The following is an 18,790-nucleotide window of genomic DNA, read 5'->3' as shown; positions in this document are numbered from 1 at the left end:
AAAGATAAAAAGTCACTTACTTTTCTCAAGATTGAAGAGATGTAATTTCAGCTTTATAGGTTTGTAACTAAGGTAGTTTAAACTAATAGATGTACCCTCTTTAAATCTGAGGATACTGTTTTTGGAAAATTAGTGATAATAGTAAATACTGAGCCTTTCCTTAATCCTGTTAATATATTTACTATTACTCCCTTTTACATTGAAGAGAACCAAGGCACAGAGAGGTTAAGTGACCTGCTCAAGACCATATGGCAAGTAAATGATCAAGCTGAGATTCAAACTAATGAACCCACTCTCTAACCACTAGAATTCCAGACTTACTGTGAAATTTCTGTTCTTGGAAAAGAACCCTCTTCCTTTGGGGAAAGGGAACTCTAAACTGGGTGATTGTGTAAAACTAAGTGGCAGAGAGGTGGTTGGGTAGGACTTCTTTGCTGTCCTCTGTGAGTCTCCAACATGTGACTCTTTAGTCCTGGATTTTACTGTCTAGACAATGCTGATATTGAATACTTCTGGTTCTTTTTAAGTGATGTTACTGGTTCCTTTTTAACAGAAAAATTCTTAAGTACTTTTGGGCAGATTGCAGTCAAGTATTGATCCCTGTCTGGCTGCCTCTGTCAGCTGGCATATTCATGAGTCCCCTTCCTGTGCCATCTAGCCAGCATGTGCTTAGGGAATGCATGCTACCTGATCACGCTCAAAAGTGAGAAAGGTAAATTTGGGGGAGGAAAACACTCAAATACAAATATTCATCTTGATGTGTTTAAACTTGTTGAGACAGTTCTGTCATAGTTGAGGGACAAATTAATGATAGTTACATTGGGTTCTTCGTTGCTTAGTTTTTTAAGGCAGTGATTATTTCCTTTGGGAAAAAATAAGAGAAAAAAACTGAATATCAATTTGACTAGCAGTGGTAATATAACAATATTCCATGGATAGGGAGAGGAAATGTGGGGGTAAAGGTGAAAATCCTGATATTCCATAGTGAGAAAGTCATTTGATAATATTTGAAACTAGAAGATCAAATAATACATAAGAATGCTATTTAGATATGTGGAAAGTAAATACCATTTCATATATTTGAATTATTTTCTACAAGATCCCTCATTTGTTTTAAGTAGTCAAGTGTAAACTCTATGGCTTTTAGTAAATTGGAGACTAATGTATTTCTTTAAAAGTTGAATGTCTGTTGTTGAGGGATTCAAGTCTATAATTCTTTTGTCAGAATTCATTATTTTGTATGCTATAATAGCATAAGTAGTTTGGTCTAAGGAGCTATTTAAAATACTAGATCCACTCAAGACATATGAAATTAACCTCATGTCCTGTTTGGGGCATAGATTTAGAAGTACAGATACTTTAAATGTTTAGAGAAGTAGGTAGGATACTATTTCTATCTTTTAATTGAGTGATGCCATGGAGTTAACCTAGCTAATGAATTAAGTGAGATTTAATTGGCTAGTCTTGTCTTTGAGGTAGTTCATGAAAGGTGCTTTGTATCCTAGTGTGTTTTTGTTCATGAATCCTAGAGAGCCACCTTCTCGTGCAGGTGTTGTGTTAGAGACACAAGAAAGCAGGTGACCCAGCCTGGGCTGCAGTTGAAGTGATGAACAGCATGAGAGAAAAAAGCACTGGGTAGTTTGAAGTGCAGATAGCAATTGCAGAAGTGTTTAAAGATGAACTTTTTTTCACTATAAAAGCTTTAATTTGATAAGAGTATGAGGAAAACAGCTTGGCTCATATGATGGTGGTTAGAAAATAACTGTATGTGAGCCAGCCCTGATGGACTAGTGGTTAAAGTTTGGCGCTCGCCACTTTGGCAGTCTGGGTTCACTTCCAGGTTGCAGAATCACACCACTCGTCTGTCAGTAGCCATGCTGTGGTGGAGGTTCACATAGAAAGAACTAAAAGGACTTACAACTAGAATATACAACTGTGTACTGGGGCTTTGGGGAGGGGAAAAAAAAAAAAAGAGGAGGAAGATTGGCAACAGAAGTTAGCTCAGGGCGAATCTTTCCCTGCGAAGAAAAAAAGAAAAAGAAAGTCACTCTATGCAGCCTTTTTGAAGGACATTTAGGCACTATTTATCAAAATTAACTATATAGCCCTTTGACTCAAAAGTTCCACTTTAGAAATTGCAAACAGAAACTGAGAAAGTTTAGTGAGAGACTATGCATACTGAGATGTTCATTGTAACATTGTAATGGCAAAAACCTGACAACAACCCACCTGTTCACTAGTGGGTACTTAGTTAAATTATGGTACATCACTATTGTACAGGCATCTTTTTAAAAGGACCTTAGACCTGTATGTACTGATAAAGGAAGATGTCCTCCACATATAATATGGAGAAAGGTGTTTCTAGAACAGTTTAAACCTGTGTGTCTGTGATGATGTGAATGTGTGTGTATATATAAACATTTCTATATAAAGCACACAAACAATGGTAATATCTGGGCAGAGGGGCTGGAGAGAGGGCAGATGGGAAGGCTGTATTAGGACCACTCACATTTTAAAAGGCGATTTTTTTAAAAGCCTAAAACTCAGTACTTCCCCAGATGAGGTTATTTAGTTGTATTGAAAAGTGTTCTCAGAACTGCACTCTGCCCTCTGATTGTGGCACCAGCGAACTGTTTGTCTCACTTAGTGGCACCTGAGCCTATCAGTCCTACTTGTCCCCATGGTACAAACACAAGAGAGGGAAACCTAATAGTTTTGTCACCTTTTGAATGCCAAATTTTCTTACTATATATACTCCCACTGTTGCGTCTAGATTTGTTTTTTCTGGTTTTGCTAAATAGCTTTGATTTTTTTCACATTATTTAATTAGTCAGGAAGCATTCCTTGTCAGAAACTTAATTTTTAATTTCCTTCCAGCACCTCATAACAATACAGCCTTTATTCTCTTACTGTTTATGCATATTTAAATCTCAGACTTCTGTTTACTTTAAATTATTAGGCTAAAGTGATAAGCTTCCATGTCACTTACTCATCACTTCCATATCTCTTAATTGTACCTGACAACCCATTTCTTACTGTGTGTTAATCGTCGATACTGGTCTTGAGCTAGCAGTCTGACTGGCGTGGCAAGAAAGCTTCCTTTCTCAGCTCTAGCACCTGTTACTTTTATGTTGCTTAAAATAGCTTGAATCACTCTGGTTGTTGTATCACATTGCACACCTAGTTTACAGTCCACTTTCACCTCACATCTCTTGACTTTCCAGGGTTTTCTGCTTATTTGATCATATTGGAGTTATTTTCTTGTGGTAGGGTGTTTCTTTAAAAGAAACTTCTTTTCTGTCTTAAAATTTCTTTTCTTTTGCTTTTTTTCACTATGAATTTCTTTAAAAAAGCAACATTCTGGTTTCTGTTGAAAGTTTTCACCCCAGTGCTTTCATCCCAATTATTCGTGAAGATAGTAAAGGCAGTTTGTGATAGGTCCTTGAACGTATCAAATAGGATATTTGCCTGCAAACTACTCTTTCCTATGGTTTTTAAGCAGAATTTCAATCAAGACGACACTGCTATTTTCCATATCACTTTAGATTACTTTTTAATCCTTTTTTTAAACACTTTATCCAGGCCTCTATTAAATTTCCAACAGATAATTGCTACTACCTCTCATAATGGAAACTGGGCTCAATAAATAAAGGCATATTCATTTGTTTTGGAATCCAAAATTCTCTACACGGTAGGTCATGCTTTAATTTATCCTTCTGTCCAGTATATTCATCTGTAGTTCTACTTTTTTCGGTGTAAAATCGTGACAATGGTCTTGAACTTGTAACCCTTTTGCACATGTATTGCTTCAAAAAGCCTGAGTCTGTGCTGCTCTCTGTCCCTTTATAATTTTTATGAAATCAAGGTTAAGTTATTAGTATTTGCTATATCTAATGAACATGGGGTTATAAAGAGAACAGCAGGCATTCACGTTCTGGAGGAGAACTGGGGAGTGAAGAGGCACTGTCACCAGAGCTTTAGAGCAGTGATTTGTAAGGGCGAACCAATTGTATGTGCATGTGTGTATCTTTCCCCCCTTTCCTCTGGGCTTACAGGCATTTGTATTTGAATTTTAAAGAGTGTTAAGAAATTCTCCTTGAAATTATGAAGTCATAAAATTATGATGGGACACAAACTCATAATTAGCCAGTACGGAGAAGAGAAGGAAGAAAAGCCGTGGCCTGTGTTGCTGACCTGGGTCTTTTGGTAATTAGCTCCATGACTTCAAGATGAGTTGACTGTTCTATACAGAGAAGAGGATGACCACATGTCTAAGATCTCCCCCTACTCTTTTTCTGCAATCCATCGTTTTTCAGTCTTCCATAATCTTCATCTGCTGAATGGGTACCACTGCTTGGTATTAATTAATTTGTACATATCACTTTGCAGTTGTAATATACTACATGTAACTGGGAGAGTGCCAAAGAAAATATTTCCTTTAAAATGTCACCGCATACTGTGACTGATTTACATATACCTTGATTGGAACATCTTGGGTAGGGCTTATTAAACCCTCAGCTTAATTCTGTTTTCATTGAGTGTCATTGCAGTCTGTGTGTCAGGTGTTAGAGTAAAAACTGATCTACTGTGTTTAAAACAAATGAAGGAAGTAAAGTTCTCAGAGATTTTCAGAGAAGAGAAGAACATTGGAAATGTGAATACCAAATACACTGTATAGATATTCCATAAAGCCTTATTAAATTTAGCTTAGTAGTAGTACTTAGAAGCCGCTTCATAATGCGCTTTGTCCTAGGCACTGTGGATGGTACAGCGAAGAAGCATACAGCCCAGAAGGGGAGGTAAGGAGATAGATGCTTCCATTAGGATTTTCCAGAGCGCCACCTGACTGTTTGTTTACATGTTTCCATATCATTTATGGGGAAATTATATGTTGCCTATCACTTCAAAGTTCTCAAGTTCAGGTACTATTGTCATCCTTAAGGTTGTGATTGGTTCGTTTTTCTTCTCCAGCCTACTGTGATTAGGTAGTCTGACTTTGGAATGACAGGGTTCTTTCCGTTTTTCTGATGCATGGACAGTGGTTTCCTCTGCCTCATACTGAGGACAGGAAACTGGAAGTTGTAATTAGTCCCAGTATCTTTTAATGTGTCTTACCTTCTAAAATTTTTCAAAAAAAAATTTTTTTAACACTTTTTCCTGATCATTTGTTTGGATTTTCATTGTGGACTTTATGTCTCTGGTGTGTCTTGTGTTTTGAGAATCTTGCAAATCTTTTCTCAAGTTTTTTCTCTGTGGATTCAACCAACCGTGGATCAAAAGACCTACGATGGTCGCATCTGTACTGAACATAGACAGGCTTTTTTTGTTGTTAGTATTCCCTAAACAATAAGGTGGACCAATTATTTACATAGCATTACACTGTATTAGGTATTATAACTAATCAGGAGGTGCTTTAAAGTATACGGGAGGATGTGCATAGATTATATGCCAGTACTATGCCATTTTATATAAAGGACTTGAGCATCCACAGATTTTGGTATCTGCAGAAGGTCCTGGAACCAATCCCCTAAGGATACTGAGGGATAACCGTACAGTCTTCTGATTAAACAAAAAGAATAATAGGTATTGGAAATTAAATGTAAATAATTTATTTTTATTATGAAATTTTTCAAGTATACACAAAATTAAAGATTAGTTTAATGAATCCCCATCACGCAGATTAAGATTTTGCAATTATCTGTATTTCCTCACACATCTATTTTTCTTTCTTTCTGAAATATTTTAAGGCAGATCCCAGAAATTGTTGTCATTTAACACATATATCAGTAGAACCCTCTTAAAAATATGGACATTTTCTTGAATAACCATAATGCCATTATCACACTTAAGAATATAAGCAATTCTTTGGGAAATTGATTTATTTTTAACATACTGTAGGTTTTACCTTTGAATCAAGCTATTACAAACCAAATTGTGAAAATCAAGCTTTTCCTTACCCTTTGAGTTATTTAAGAGTAGTATACTGTTTAATTAGGTATATACCATTAATTTATGTATGTGGATTTGTGCATTTTCAGTTAAAAGTAAACAAAATACACTGCTGCCATAAAAGAGCAAAGCAGTGGAGTTTGTTTATTAAAGAACTGTTTCTATTTCATTGATAGTCTTCTAATATTTTGAGGTGCTTAAGTGGAATTTGAACTTTTTAGAAAATATAAATCTTATTTCTGTTTTGACTGTGTTACCTTGGTCTCAAGATGGCATCATTATTTTTCCATATTTCCCTTTGCTTTTCTCTCTTTCTCACTTTTTCTGGAACTGGCTATCTGATTTTGTAAATCTGCTTTATAAAACATTTTGTTGAGGATAGAATGGGGCCTAGATTTCCTATATATCTTTCTGATACACTTCCTTTTTCTAAAACCTATTTGAAAAAAATATTTTCCATAACTTATGACTCTTAATTTTTTTTGAATTTTTTATTTTTTGGGATTCTGGTAGCAGATAATGCATCCAGGGGAGAACTAAGTTATAATGATTTTCCCATTTGAAAAAATAACATTTACTTAGATCTTGCCAGTGTTTACTTTGGTTTCTGACATGGAAGCTTTAAATGAAAGTATAACACTTGAGGAAAACACTCTCTCCTAAGGCCAGTGTGATTTATAGTCTGCTGGCTGGTAATGAGCATGCTTGCTGTTTAACCTTACTCTTACCTGTTTAACTAAATTTTTTGACTATCTCTGTAAAATTTTAAAATACTTGCTAATTTTTACCCCTTAGATAATGAGTCTTTTAAGTGTTCAGTGTATCATAGTAAGTTGTCAAACTTTTTTCCTTTACTTACTTTTGGGCAATACATATTTATTTTGAAAAGGCTATTTTTAAATAAGTGATACCTCCCTCACTCAGAGGTGGTTTGGCAGCTTCATCCAACTAACTTAGTTGTAAACCTGCAAACAAACAGCTAAAAATTATGTATTCTATGTATTGGAGAATGTCTTTCTTAGAATGTGTTTACTCTTATTCTTTTAAATAAAATTTCATGAACTTTGGTTTTCTGATTTTTATAACCCACCTTCGGTACATTTTAAGGGACGGTAGCTCAGTGACAGCTCTCAAACCTAGCTAAAGATGCAAGAGAAACTAGGGAAAGAACCTGCCAATCTCTTCAGCATATAACAGTATGGGAAATTTCTATTTCAGGAAATAAGTTTATACCCTATTAATTCCTAAGGGTATCATTGTATTTTGTAGTGCTGTATAGCAACTATTATTCATAATGATGACTTAACATCAAGAAAGGGTGTTTTTGTTTTTTAGTATTCTGCTTAAGAATGTAGAAGAAAACTTAATTTTTCAGATCCAATAAAAGTGTTGCTTAAGTAAATTTTAGTCGTGTAGAAATTTAGAGTTTTGTATATTTATTTTACATTTAAAAAAATTGAGTTTCTGTTGTGTCAGATGCTGGGCCAGGTACCTTTGTAGATACTTCATTTCACCCTCAAAAATCCTATAAGTGGGATAGTAACCCCTTCCCATCTCCTCCCCCCTTTTCTTTTAGAGATTAGGAAACAGGCTCAGAGTTAAATGATTTACGGGTGGTGCCTTTTAAATCACGAGTTTTCCAACTGCTTATAATATATCGCTGCTTGGTTTATCCATTTATATGTTAAATTTAGCGTGTTCAAAACTGAACTTAGTGTCTTCCATAAAAAACTACTTTCCTCTGTCCTGTGTTCCACTTTATCCTTAACAGTATCACCTCACCTGTCTGACAGGCTAAAACTGTACTTAGCTCTCAGACAAGCAGCTTCAGGCTGTGCATGTCTTGCAGCTTCATTCATGTTTTCATTTTATACATATTGGTTGAGTACCTACTATGTGCCAGGTATTCTTCTAGGTTCTAGGAATGCAGCGGTGAACAAAAAAGACAATCCCTGCCCTTACGGAGCTTGCATTGTAGTAGGAGGAGAGAAGTAATAAACCAAATAAAGTAAAATATCTGGTATATTAGTTGGTGGGAAAGGAGCAGTATGTCGTTATAAATAAGGTGGTCCCAGAAGGCTTCACTGAGAGAGAGAGACACGTTGGAGCATATGTGCTTTGTTTACCTTTAGAAATTAGGAGATTGACCTAGAAATCTAGGTTTTTGGTTTCTCATGAAAATGAGATATTCTAGCAATGCTGGCACTTTTTACTGGCTGTGCGATCTCTAGGCAGTTGCAAAGCCTGGGAGTCTCCATTTTATCTCTCCCATAATTCCCATAACTGTTACCTTAGTTGAGGCCTTGAATGTTTCTTTTCTCCTCTTTTGCTTTCACTCTATTTATCACACCGTCAGTTACACAACACAGCTTGGTTATCTTTGTAAAGCACAGTTATGTTGCACTGTGCATAGAAATACCAACTGTCTCTCTGTTCACCGGATAAATCCATGCTTCGAGGCCCTTTGTAATCTGGTCTTGGCCTACTTTCTAATACTCCCCGTAGTCCACTTATCAAAATAAAAATACAGTGGTCCCTATTCTCTGGACTTATCCTGTGCTTTTCTGTCTTTGCTTTAAATGCCTTCTTCCCACCTCTACCCATCCAAATCACTGTGTTCTTAAGGCTGTGTAAATCCTTGCCTTCTATAGCAAACCATTTCTGTCTCTAACCACCAGATCTTTTCTTACTCTAGGCTTTAGTAGCACTTTATGTAAATTCTTTTTTTTTTTTTTGCATGTACTCCTTAATATACAGATCTCATGCTCCCTTTCTAAACTTTAAGCTTCTTGAAGGCAGGCTCTGTTTAAGAGTAGTTTTTGTTTGCCTAATGGCACTTATGTGGGAAGTGTATAGAATATTTAGTAAACCAACTTTTTTTTTTTTTTTTAAAGATTGGCACCTAAGCTAACAACTGTTGACAATTTTTTTTTCCCCTGCTTTTTCTCCCCAAATCCCCCCAGTACATAGTTGTATATTTTCAGTTGGGTCCTTCTAGTTGTGACATGTGGGATGCCACCTCAGCCTGGCCTAACGAGCAGTGCCATGTCCGCGCCCAGGATCCAAACCAGTGCTCTGTTCCCCATAGTTCAGCTTAATGGATTACTATTAATTCATGTGGAAAGCTCAGAATATTTTTTGGAGGGATACAGGGAATAAAACTGCCTGAGTTTAGGAGATATGACATGTATATATTGTTTTGTTGATTGCTCTTGGCATTATATTATTGCTTCCCAAATTGAGATAAATGAATAAAAGTATATCCTCATTCTTTATCTATATGTATTTCATCACTGGTAGACGCCTTTTTTCCTCCCTATTACTGCCTTTCATCCTTTTTCCAATGCTTATTTTCTCAAAGCTTTTATTTCTGCTATTTTTTATTATTTCTCCTTTGAATAAAAGTCCTCCTTCCTCCTAATATGAAGAACACAAACATTTAAGAACCTTTTTTGAAAAGTTTAAACTTTCATCTCACCCAGGAGCCTTTGCTATTACACATGACCATTTTGCTTTACTTATAATTTAAATATCTATAATTATTATTTTTCCCAGAGGCTAATTTTCATGGGTATGCAAAAGCCATGCTCATCTTCCTTCACTGCGGTTAGATTTTTCTTAGATGTCCTTTTGAATCCACTTAAATTTGATTCTTCTAGGATGTCAGCTGTTGATTTACTATCTTGGCAGAGTATTCTTCTCTTCAATAGGAAGTCTTTGTTTTCTTGAATACTGGATCACTTGCTATTTTTTTCTTCCTCAGACTGAGTATTGGACCTCAGGAAAATGTTGGATTGTTTCATGAGCTCTTAAGGGTGCTGTAGGAGCTGAGTTCTTCTAAACTGTTATGCTTGTTAAATGCTAAAGTTCTGATGATGACTGACTACATTATTAATTTTTTTAGAACTTTATTATGGAAAATTTCAAACATAAACAAAAGTAGAACATATAATGAATTCCCATGTACCCATCACTCAGATTCAGTAATTATCAACTCAAGGCTAATACCATTTCTTCTTCTGCTTTTTTTGCTGAGGAAGATTTGCCCTGAGCTAACATCTGTGCCAGTCTTGCTCTATTTTGTATGTGGGTCACTGCCATAGCATGGCTGCTGATGAGTAGTGTAGGTCTGCACCTGGGAACCAAACCTGGGCTGCCAAAGTGGTGTGCACCAAACTTAACCACTTAGGCCATGGGCCAGCTCCTATAATACCATTTCTTCTATACCTCTTTCTCCTAACTCTACCCACTTTGGATTATTTTGAAGCAAATCCTTGACATTGTTTATTTTAATTAGTAAATGTTTCATTTATCTCTAAAGGAGAAGGATTCTTTTATAAACATAATCCCAAAGTATTATTTTTGTGGTATTTTGCACATTAGTGGATTAATAGACATACCGTGTTTTTACCAAGAAAACTAGGTAGTGACGGTTGCGGAGGTTCTTCAACTTTCATAGTGTGATTAATCTCTAGGAGAGTTGGAAACAGGTCTAAATATACAGAGAGAAAGCCATGCAGATTGCTTCTGCCTTCTGCACAGAAGCACATTCTTCACCCTGGTCCCTAATACTCATGGATATAGCTTAGGGAGGCCACCCTCTTTTATTTTATAAACTCATCGTCAGTAAACCTAGGAAACAATGATGTCTGAATCCTAGGTCGTTGACCTGTTAATGTCGATCTTGTGGCACAGGCTTAGTCCTTTGGCTCTTTCTGGAAAATTCCAGAGCTGTAGAAAAATCATTTCTAAAATCCCGATAGACACGTTTTGCCAAGAATGTCAGTTATCTCTTGACAGTTTGGCATTAACCTTTAAATATTAGATTGTGTAATCATAACGCCATTCAGGAAAAATAAAGTGGTAGGTGGCTGGCATTTTAAAAGTGAATTGAACTTGGTTTCCTGGGAGTGTTAATCATTATTCTACTGAAAATGCTGATAGTAGTGAAATGCTAAGTAGGGAAAAAGCAGTATTTTGCCAATAACTTAGATCAGAGGTAAATAAAATGTGATTTTATGAGTTTATTTAACATATTTTTAGCAGAACAGTATCTGAAGGATATTTTATATTTTCAAGCTTTGAAAGTGAGAAAGTAATGAAGGAACCTTGTAGAGAGTTCAGCTAGTCTGCTAGCCTGACCTGCAAATCTGAGGAATAGATCATTATTTTTGTCATTGTAGCCTGCCTTCTTATTTGCCTTCCTTGCCCTTGACTTTGCAGCAGAGAGGGGAAACTCATGGCCTCTACCATAAATACACATGGTAACAGCAGTCAAGTAATTTTATATTTTTGGTAGGTAAGTCATTCAGTCGTGGCAATGGAATGGCTTATTTTTAAATGCAGTGTTTTTCTTTCAACTAAACTTAAATTCTTTTTTTCCATCTGATTTAGTGTCTGTATCATTCTAAGGCAGCATAAATTTAGCACAACTTTGTCATTTTACCAACTTGTTAGAGGGTTGTAAAGGTTTCATTCAGTTTACTTTTAGCTTTTCCTATGAAATGGACTATAGGAAGTCTTTAATTTACAGTATAATGTGTAATTAAAGACAGGCCCAGTGTGCTGGCCTGTGGGTTGTAGCAGGGATCATGGGAGAGAGGAGGTTTGGAGCATTGATTTCTAATCTCATTTTAACGTGACTGGAAAGGAGAAACTTCTTTGGAAAGTAGATGAAAGCATGGACTAACTCCCAAACACACCATGAAATGGAAGAAACCCGGGTTTATAGCATCCCCATAGAGGATAGAAAAGATATCTTCAGTTTTCCAGAAGAGACATCCATGTGGATAACTCATAATTTTCAATGAGTAATTAAGAGTAACTGCTATAGATGACTGTCGTTCATTGCAAATTAGTTCTGATTGATGGGGAATGCCGCTTCTACATATTTTTATGTTATAAAATTAGTTTATGACTTCTTTCATTTAACTCTTTTAATCCTCTCCCTTACTCCATTCTTTCATTATCCTTGGGAATTTATTAGGTTTTTTATGGTTTGGGTATCTTTACTACTATATTCAGTTGACTACTTCTGTGTATACCCTAGGTTGAGCAGAAACAGACATTGGAGGAGCTGTGGATGGGGAGAGGGCACTGGTAGACACTAGTAGCAGCCTGTTGTATAAACAGCTTATAATTAATTTGACCAGTTTCCTATTGATACTCAGATTATTTCCATTTTTAAATTTCAAATATTCTAGTAAATGTATTTACACTTTGTTGTTTTTAGAAACTTTATTAAACAATAACATATATACAAAAAAGTGTACATTTTTGTAGCTCAGTGATAAATGGAACAATAAATAAAGGTGTAATCAACACCCTAGAAGTCCCCACAAACACCTTTCCAATTATCACATTCCCCACTAGGGTAACTTCTGTCTTAGTTTCTAATACTGTTGATTCAATTAGCCTATTTGAAATGTGTGTAAATGGAATCATATCATATGTGCTCTTTGGTATCTGGCTTCTTTTTTGTTTAATGTGTATACTTCTTTTTTTTTTTTAAGATTTTATTTTTCCTTTTTCTCCTCAAAACCCCCCAGTACGTAGTTGTGTACTTTTAGTTGGGGTCCTTCTAGTTGTGGCATGTGGGACGCCGCCTCAGCATGGCCTGATGAGCTGATCCGTGTCCGCGCCCAGGATTCAAACAGTGAAACCCTGGGTCGCCGAAGCGGAGTGCAGGAACTTAACCACTGAGCCACACGGCCAGCCCCACGGTATCTGGCTGCTTTCACTCACTGTACTGTCTGTGAGGCTCCCATTTACCTGTAGCAGTTCATTTTTTATTACTGTATAATAGTTTGTTGGGTGACTGTACTATGATTTATCCTTTTTATCATTGATGAACCTTTGGGTCGTAACCTATTTTTTGGGTATTACAGATAGTTAACCATGTGTTTTCATGAACAAGGCTATACATACCTATTGGGAGTAGCACTGATGGGCATGGGGTATGCATTTGTGCAGCTTTACCACCCAAACACTTTTCCAGAGTGGTTGAAACTGTATCATACTCCCACCAGCAGTCTGGTTATTTTTAAAAAATAACTTCATAGAAGTGAAATTTGAATAAAAGTAAATTTATTTTAGGTTTTGAAATATAGTGCTGAATTTGTCCTCAGGAGTACTAATTTATACTCCACTGAACACTAGGTTTTATCCAGCTCTTTCATCTTTTCAATTTATAGTGAAAAATGTCTGACTTTTAAACTAATGAGTTGAACTTTTTATATCTTAATTTTACTCATTTCAATTTTCTTTTTAACTTGGCTGTTCTGACTTTCCTTTGTTGTGGTGTTTCTCATTTTGCTTATCGCTTTGTAATAACTCATTTTTTAAAAATTCACTTTTTTTGTCATATGCTATGTTTTTGTTCCTAGTTTGTCCTTTGTCTTTTTTTTAAGAGCATTTTTTTATTTTTAGTATTGGCCCTGAGCTCCCATCTGTTGCCAGTCTTGCTCTTTTTTTTTTTCTCCCCATAGTCCCAGTACATAGTTTTATATCCTAGTTGCAGGTCATTCTAGTTCTTCTATGTGGGATGCCATCACATCATGGCTTGATGAGCGGTGCATAGGTCTGGGCCCAGGATCCAAACAAGTGAACCCCGGGTCACAGAAGCAGAGCATTCAAACTTAACTACCACGCCGCCACCAGGCTGGCCCCTCTTTGCCTTTTAAAATATGGAAGTTTTGGGGCCGGCCGGGTGGTGCAGCGGTTAAGTTCGCACATTCCACTTCAGTGGCCTGGGATTCGCGGGTTCAGATCCCAGGTGCAGACATGGCACCGCTTGGCACACCATGCTGTGGTAGGCGTCCCCACATATAAAGTAGAGGAAGATGGGCACAGATGTTAGCTCAGAGCCAGTCTTCCTCAGCAAAAAGAGGAGGATTGGCAGTAGTTAGCTCAGGGTTAGTATTCCTAAAAAAATTAAAATATGGGAGTTTTAAATGTGTGAGCATGCTTGCATCTGCTAATCTTTTCATTTGTGGTTTCTGGCCTTAGTGTCATTCTTAGGAAGGCTTTTTTACCCCCAAGTTTTGTGTTTTCTTTGGGACTTCATTGTTTGTATTTAAGTTGTTTATTGGAACTGGACTTCTTTTTTTTCCACTAACACAAGGGTGGGTTTTTTGTTTTTTTAGTTTTAAAACAATTATGTTGTACTTTCATTTGTTACATTAGCGTGAGCTTTGGTGTGTTTTGCAGAGTGTCAGAGGGTGACTGGTCGGGAAAATTTAGTACACCAAAGCATGGATGCATGTATGTTGTCATTTACCATGAGAATTGAAGCCAATTTTCCAACATGGATACTAGTTGAATCCTTTCAGTGTGGACTTTATTAAAGTAGTTAGTTTTCATTTAGAAAAGAATGAGATCACATTAGTGTAGACTAAATTATCTTATCTCCAGTGGATGCTGTTCAAGGCTCTTGAACAAGGACTGTGCCAAAAATACACCTGACCTCTCTGCTGTGGCCTGCAGGACAGAGGATCTTAATTTTGAATATTTAAAAATACACCATTTTTATCTATTTAAGAGATCATTTCAAAAAATTTTTGGCTTCTTTCTCTTTCATATAATAGTATATGTAATTAATATAATTTGCACTGCTGATTAAGAAAGATGAGATAGGTCTATCATATATAATTGTTGTTTTTTTGAATGTTACAGTGGGATTTCAGAGCTCCCCAAAGCCCCCACCACCTAAAATTTCTATTAGTAGAGTCATTTTTGGGTTAGACCACAAAGCAGAGACATAAACCAGATATTAGACCAGTAGCCCTCTCTTCTGATGTGGATTTGTTTGGTTTCTATAATTGAATCTTAGTATCTTAAAGGGGTTAGAGTCTCAGGGACAGGTGAGTTTTTGAGGAAGAGAAGACAGAAGTGTTGCTTCTCTGTGATTAGAGCCCCAGAGCACACTGGAACCTAGAGACCAGTCTAAGGGGGATGGAGGTTTGGGAAGGAGGGGAATAGAGTAGGTGAAAATAATACTATAGACAAGATTAAAAAATTCTTTTACTGGTCTTTTGCATTTGGCAGTACTACATGTAGCAAGGTTGTATCGCTAATTATTTTGATTATTCCCTAAGCCAGGGAGAAAATTGTGAGGACTTTACTTAGTAAATCCATAATTTTAGGAGCACAGCATTTCCAGTTGAGGAGAATCAGTGTTTTGCCGACTATTTGAATTTGACTAAAGGGAATACTGGATTTATGTTAAAGGCTCATGGGGATAAAGTTGGGGAGGAGAGAGTACAGAGGGGAGAAAAAACTAAAATGAAGGTCCTGTTTTTCATTTATATATATATAAAATGCAGTCTTACACATTTTACATGTTTAACGATTTAATCCTCACAGAAATCCTATGAAGTGGTGTTTTCCTGATTTGCCAAGAAAGAACGAGGCACAGGCAGTGAGTTTACATTACTTTATCTAGGCTCACAAACCCAGTAAATGTCAGTCCTGGGCCGTGAACACCAGTCTTTCTGAATCTAAAGCTAATTCATGTTCCTTTCATAAGAGTACATGTTGCCTTCTAGATTACCAGAATTATGTATTTTTTATATATTATTGGTTTCATAGCAAGTGTCGGTGACACTTTAAGTGGCATATCTTGGGGATGTCATCTTTAGTTCTTTCAGGTAATAGAAAGCCTGTGTAATTTCCTTTACCTTCCACCTTAGCATTGAGAGTAAGCATGAGGTCACGATCCTGGGAGGACTCAATGAATTTGTAGTGAAGTTTTATGGACCACAAGGAAGTAAGTACACTTGTTGGTATGTGTTCTATTACAGTGTTTTACTCTCTTCCTTCACAGACAATGAGAATATCAAATACAGATGGTGGTTATGTATAGTTTTTGAAAAGTAAATTTAATTGAATTCTAGAACCAGTGAGGAAGTCTTGTTCTTATCATAATTTCTTTATATGCTTTTCTCTTTTATCTCTATGTGACAGCATGAAACATGGATTGTGAATTCTGTGTTTTGTTATGGATGGCCACATGGATGGTTTTGGGAAAATGTTTTTTGTTTTATTTTTGTTTCTGTTTTTTTGTGAGGTGGGCATGGGGTAGATTGAGATAAGGAGGCTGTTATTTACAAAATAATTGGATAGTGTTTAATACTTTAAAGAATCAGGTAAATTTGTGTGGGGGGTGGGGAATGAATCTTTGCTGGTTTTCTTTTTTTTTTTTAAAAAAGATTTTCTTCTTTTTTTTTTTTCCTTTTTCTCCCCAAAGCCCCCCGGTACATAGCTGTATATTCTTCGTTGTGGGTCCTTCTAGTTGTGACATGTGGGACGCTGCCTCAGTGTGGCCCAATGAGCAGTGCCATGTCCGCACCCAGGATTCAAACCAACGAAACACTGGGCCGCCTGCAGTGGAGCGCGTGAACTTAACCTCTCGGCCACGGAGCCAGCCCCTTTGCTGGTTTTCTAACTGTAGATCTTTTAAAGAAAAATGTGTTAATCTGAACAGAGTACCTACTGATTTGTAAGAGGTCCCTGAGTATTGAAGGAATTAATATGCAAGGTTTTCAAAGGAAATTAGGATTTAATGTTTGTTACCCTCAGATTTATTTCCTAGTTTGAATACAGAATTCTAATGTTTAACATTTTTACTTTTATTTCAGCACCATATGAAGGCGGCGTATGGAAAGTTAGAGTGGATCTTCCTGATAAATATCCTTTCAAATCTCCATCTATAGGTATGTAACCACCCAGCTTCTCTCCTTAAGAGAGTTTCGAAATCAAAGAAAAAAAGAAAAAAAAATCTTACATTTGTGGGAGATAATTCCAGCAATGGTTATTTAACTAAATTTTTCCCCTTTTGCCTTTGGTTAATTAATCAGTGACTTTTTGAGGGACTTCCATATCATTAAATATACCCTTTGCATGATTGTAATGACTATAACCCCAAGTTTTTCTCTCTTTCAGGGTCAGATTAAACAAGGAGTTTTAAGGACTACTGTTCATTCGGGCTATTAGTAGTAAAATAATGTATCTTAAATTTCATTTTAAATGCCGTATTGTTGGAATAAATATCATATAGTGTCTATTCTAATTCTGTCATTTAAAAATCCTCTCTGTATCCTACTTGGCTTTTGTTCAGCCCAGCTCTGGATACCTAGCAATGAAATGATCCTTTTCTGTTCTCTCCACTCCCCGTCTTTTTAGCCTTCTAAATAACTAAAGAAAGTAGAGTAGAAACCTCTGTGGGGTTGTGTAAAGAGGTACTTTTTCCTCACCTTCGTCTTCCTTCTGCCATAATTGGTGATATTATTAACCTGTCACCCCCCCCTTAAGGCACTTAGTGACAGTTTAGGTATTTTACCATCGGGTGCTGTAGAGGTATATCTGAAGGGTGATATCTTTAAATATTTTGACATTGTAGAATGGTAGTAATTTAGCTAACTAAGGCCAACTTTTAAAAATTTCATTCTGTCGATTTTAAAATAGTATAAAATACTGATTTCAAAAAAGAAGAAGAAAATAAAATTGGGATATATTGAACAGTCTCTGCTGGTCACACTGGGCCTCCTGTTCAGAATTGCCAGAGTTCAGACATCTTGCTAACTGCCGTGGGCTTGTCTGCAGAACTAATGCCAGATCTCTTGGAGTTTAGATGTTCCCCTACCCCGGAACAGAAAGGGTTTTTTAAAAGAGGTGGACCGAAGACATTCTGAGCTATATGTTTTGATTCTAGGCCCCCACATTTCTGTCTAGAATAAATAATGCAGAAAAGTTAGGATAGTCACAGACTAATTCCCAATCAAATGCAGTAGGCTTGCCTCCAACATAGCTGTTTTACATGCTTTAGAGCTTTATGTATAAAAACACTACCGAGCATTTATCATTCCTTCTTAGGCTGGGAACTCTTAGTCTCATTTTAAGGATAAACTGATGATTTCCTCTTAAGGCCCCTTAGGTAAGGTTTCTAAACTCAGTAATCAAGAAGATACTTTATGGATAATTGAATTGGAAATTTCCCCATTGCTTCAAGGGCCTCTGAGTTTTAGAATTATTGGATGGTGAAACAGGAAGGCACCTGTGGGTGCTGCGTCTTTGAGACAGTCCCCAAGTCTGAGACTTAATACCTGTGTAGTCGGGGCGGCAGCCCTTGCCCAGTTCCATTCCAGGGAGGTGGGATGTAGGTTTCACTCAGTTTGGGAGGGCTTTTCTGTTGTGTGGTGGTTCCTTGTCCCCCATTTATCTCTTATCTTTCAGATATTTCTTTCTATAGCGGTATCTTCAACTTTTATGTAATTATGATCTTTAAACCTTTACAAACGGAATGTCCAAACCATATAAATTCATTCAAACATATTTCATAAATACCTATTTACTTAAAGACTAGAAATTGACATGTTAATTCTAGTTTCGTTCCCCTTGATTCCTGCCTAGTCAGGAACCTATAGAAATGCAATTACATATCCTGTAGAAATGTAGTTATTTCTCAAACCTTGTCTTAACATATTTTTCCAGGTAATATCATTGTTTCATCGTAACTTTCAAAATAAAAATATCTAAACTTTAGACATTGTTTGTTTGTTAACTAATGACACAACAGAACCCTATGCACTTTCTTAAATTAATGATGTAATATGAAATTGGTTGGGACAAATGACTAAGCTAATTTAACTTCTTCATAATTTTTCCTTTGCCTTTCTGTGTGCTTTTAGAACTTGGCAATACCTGTGAATGTGTACCATCTTCTCTTAGGGAAGTAGATCTAGTTGAAATATTTGTACAAGCTGTCCTTGTTTCCTCCAAAGGAAGATTGCATAAGAGAGTTTGAATCAGTTGTGTGGGGTGACCCATTTTCAGGTTGTCAACA

At 36.4% G+C, this 18,790-nt stretch overlaps 1 protein-coding gene across 7 annotated transcripts in view; it reads left to right on the top strand.

Annotated features, from left to right (window-relative positions):
* UBE2H (ubiquitin conjugating enzyme E2 H) overlaps positions 1 to 18,790 on the top strand; it is a 98,582-nt gene that overhangs the window by 40,962 nt on the left and 38,830 nt on the right. For 4 of the 7 annotated variants that reach the window (XM_001501795.7, XM_005609363.4, XM_014739050.3 and 1 more), the window contains exons 2-3: positions 15,639 to 15,715; positions 16,587 to 16,661. In XM_001501795.7, coding sequence (XP_001501845.2) covers positions 15,639 to 15,715; positions 16,587 to 16,661 — 152 coding nt within the window. Of the gene's footprint in view, positions 1 to 4,753; positions 4,800 to 15,312; positions 15,368 to 15,638; positions 15,716 to 16,586; positions 16,662 to 18,790 lie in introns of all 7 variants that reach the window. The other 3 variants (XM_070265064.1, XM_070265063.1, XM_070265062.1) reach the window with 2 other exon arrangements.

This window comes from Equus caballus, chromosome 4 (assembly GCF_041296265.1).
Source record: "Equus caballus isolate H_3958 breed thoroughbred chromosome 4, TB-T2T, whole genome shotgun sequence".
In the NCBI taxonomy this organism is placed as follows: Eukaryota; Metazoa; Chordata; class Mammalia; order Perissodactyla; family Equidae; genus Equus; species Equus caballus.
Note: the sequence above shows the minus strand (reverse complement) of the source record. Positions and strands in the feature narration are given on the sequence as shown.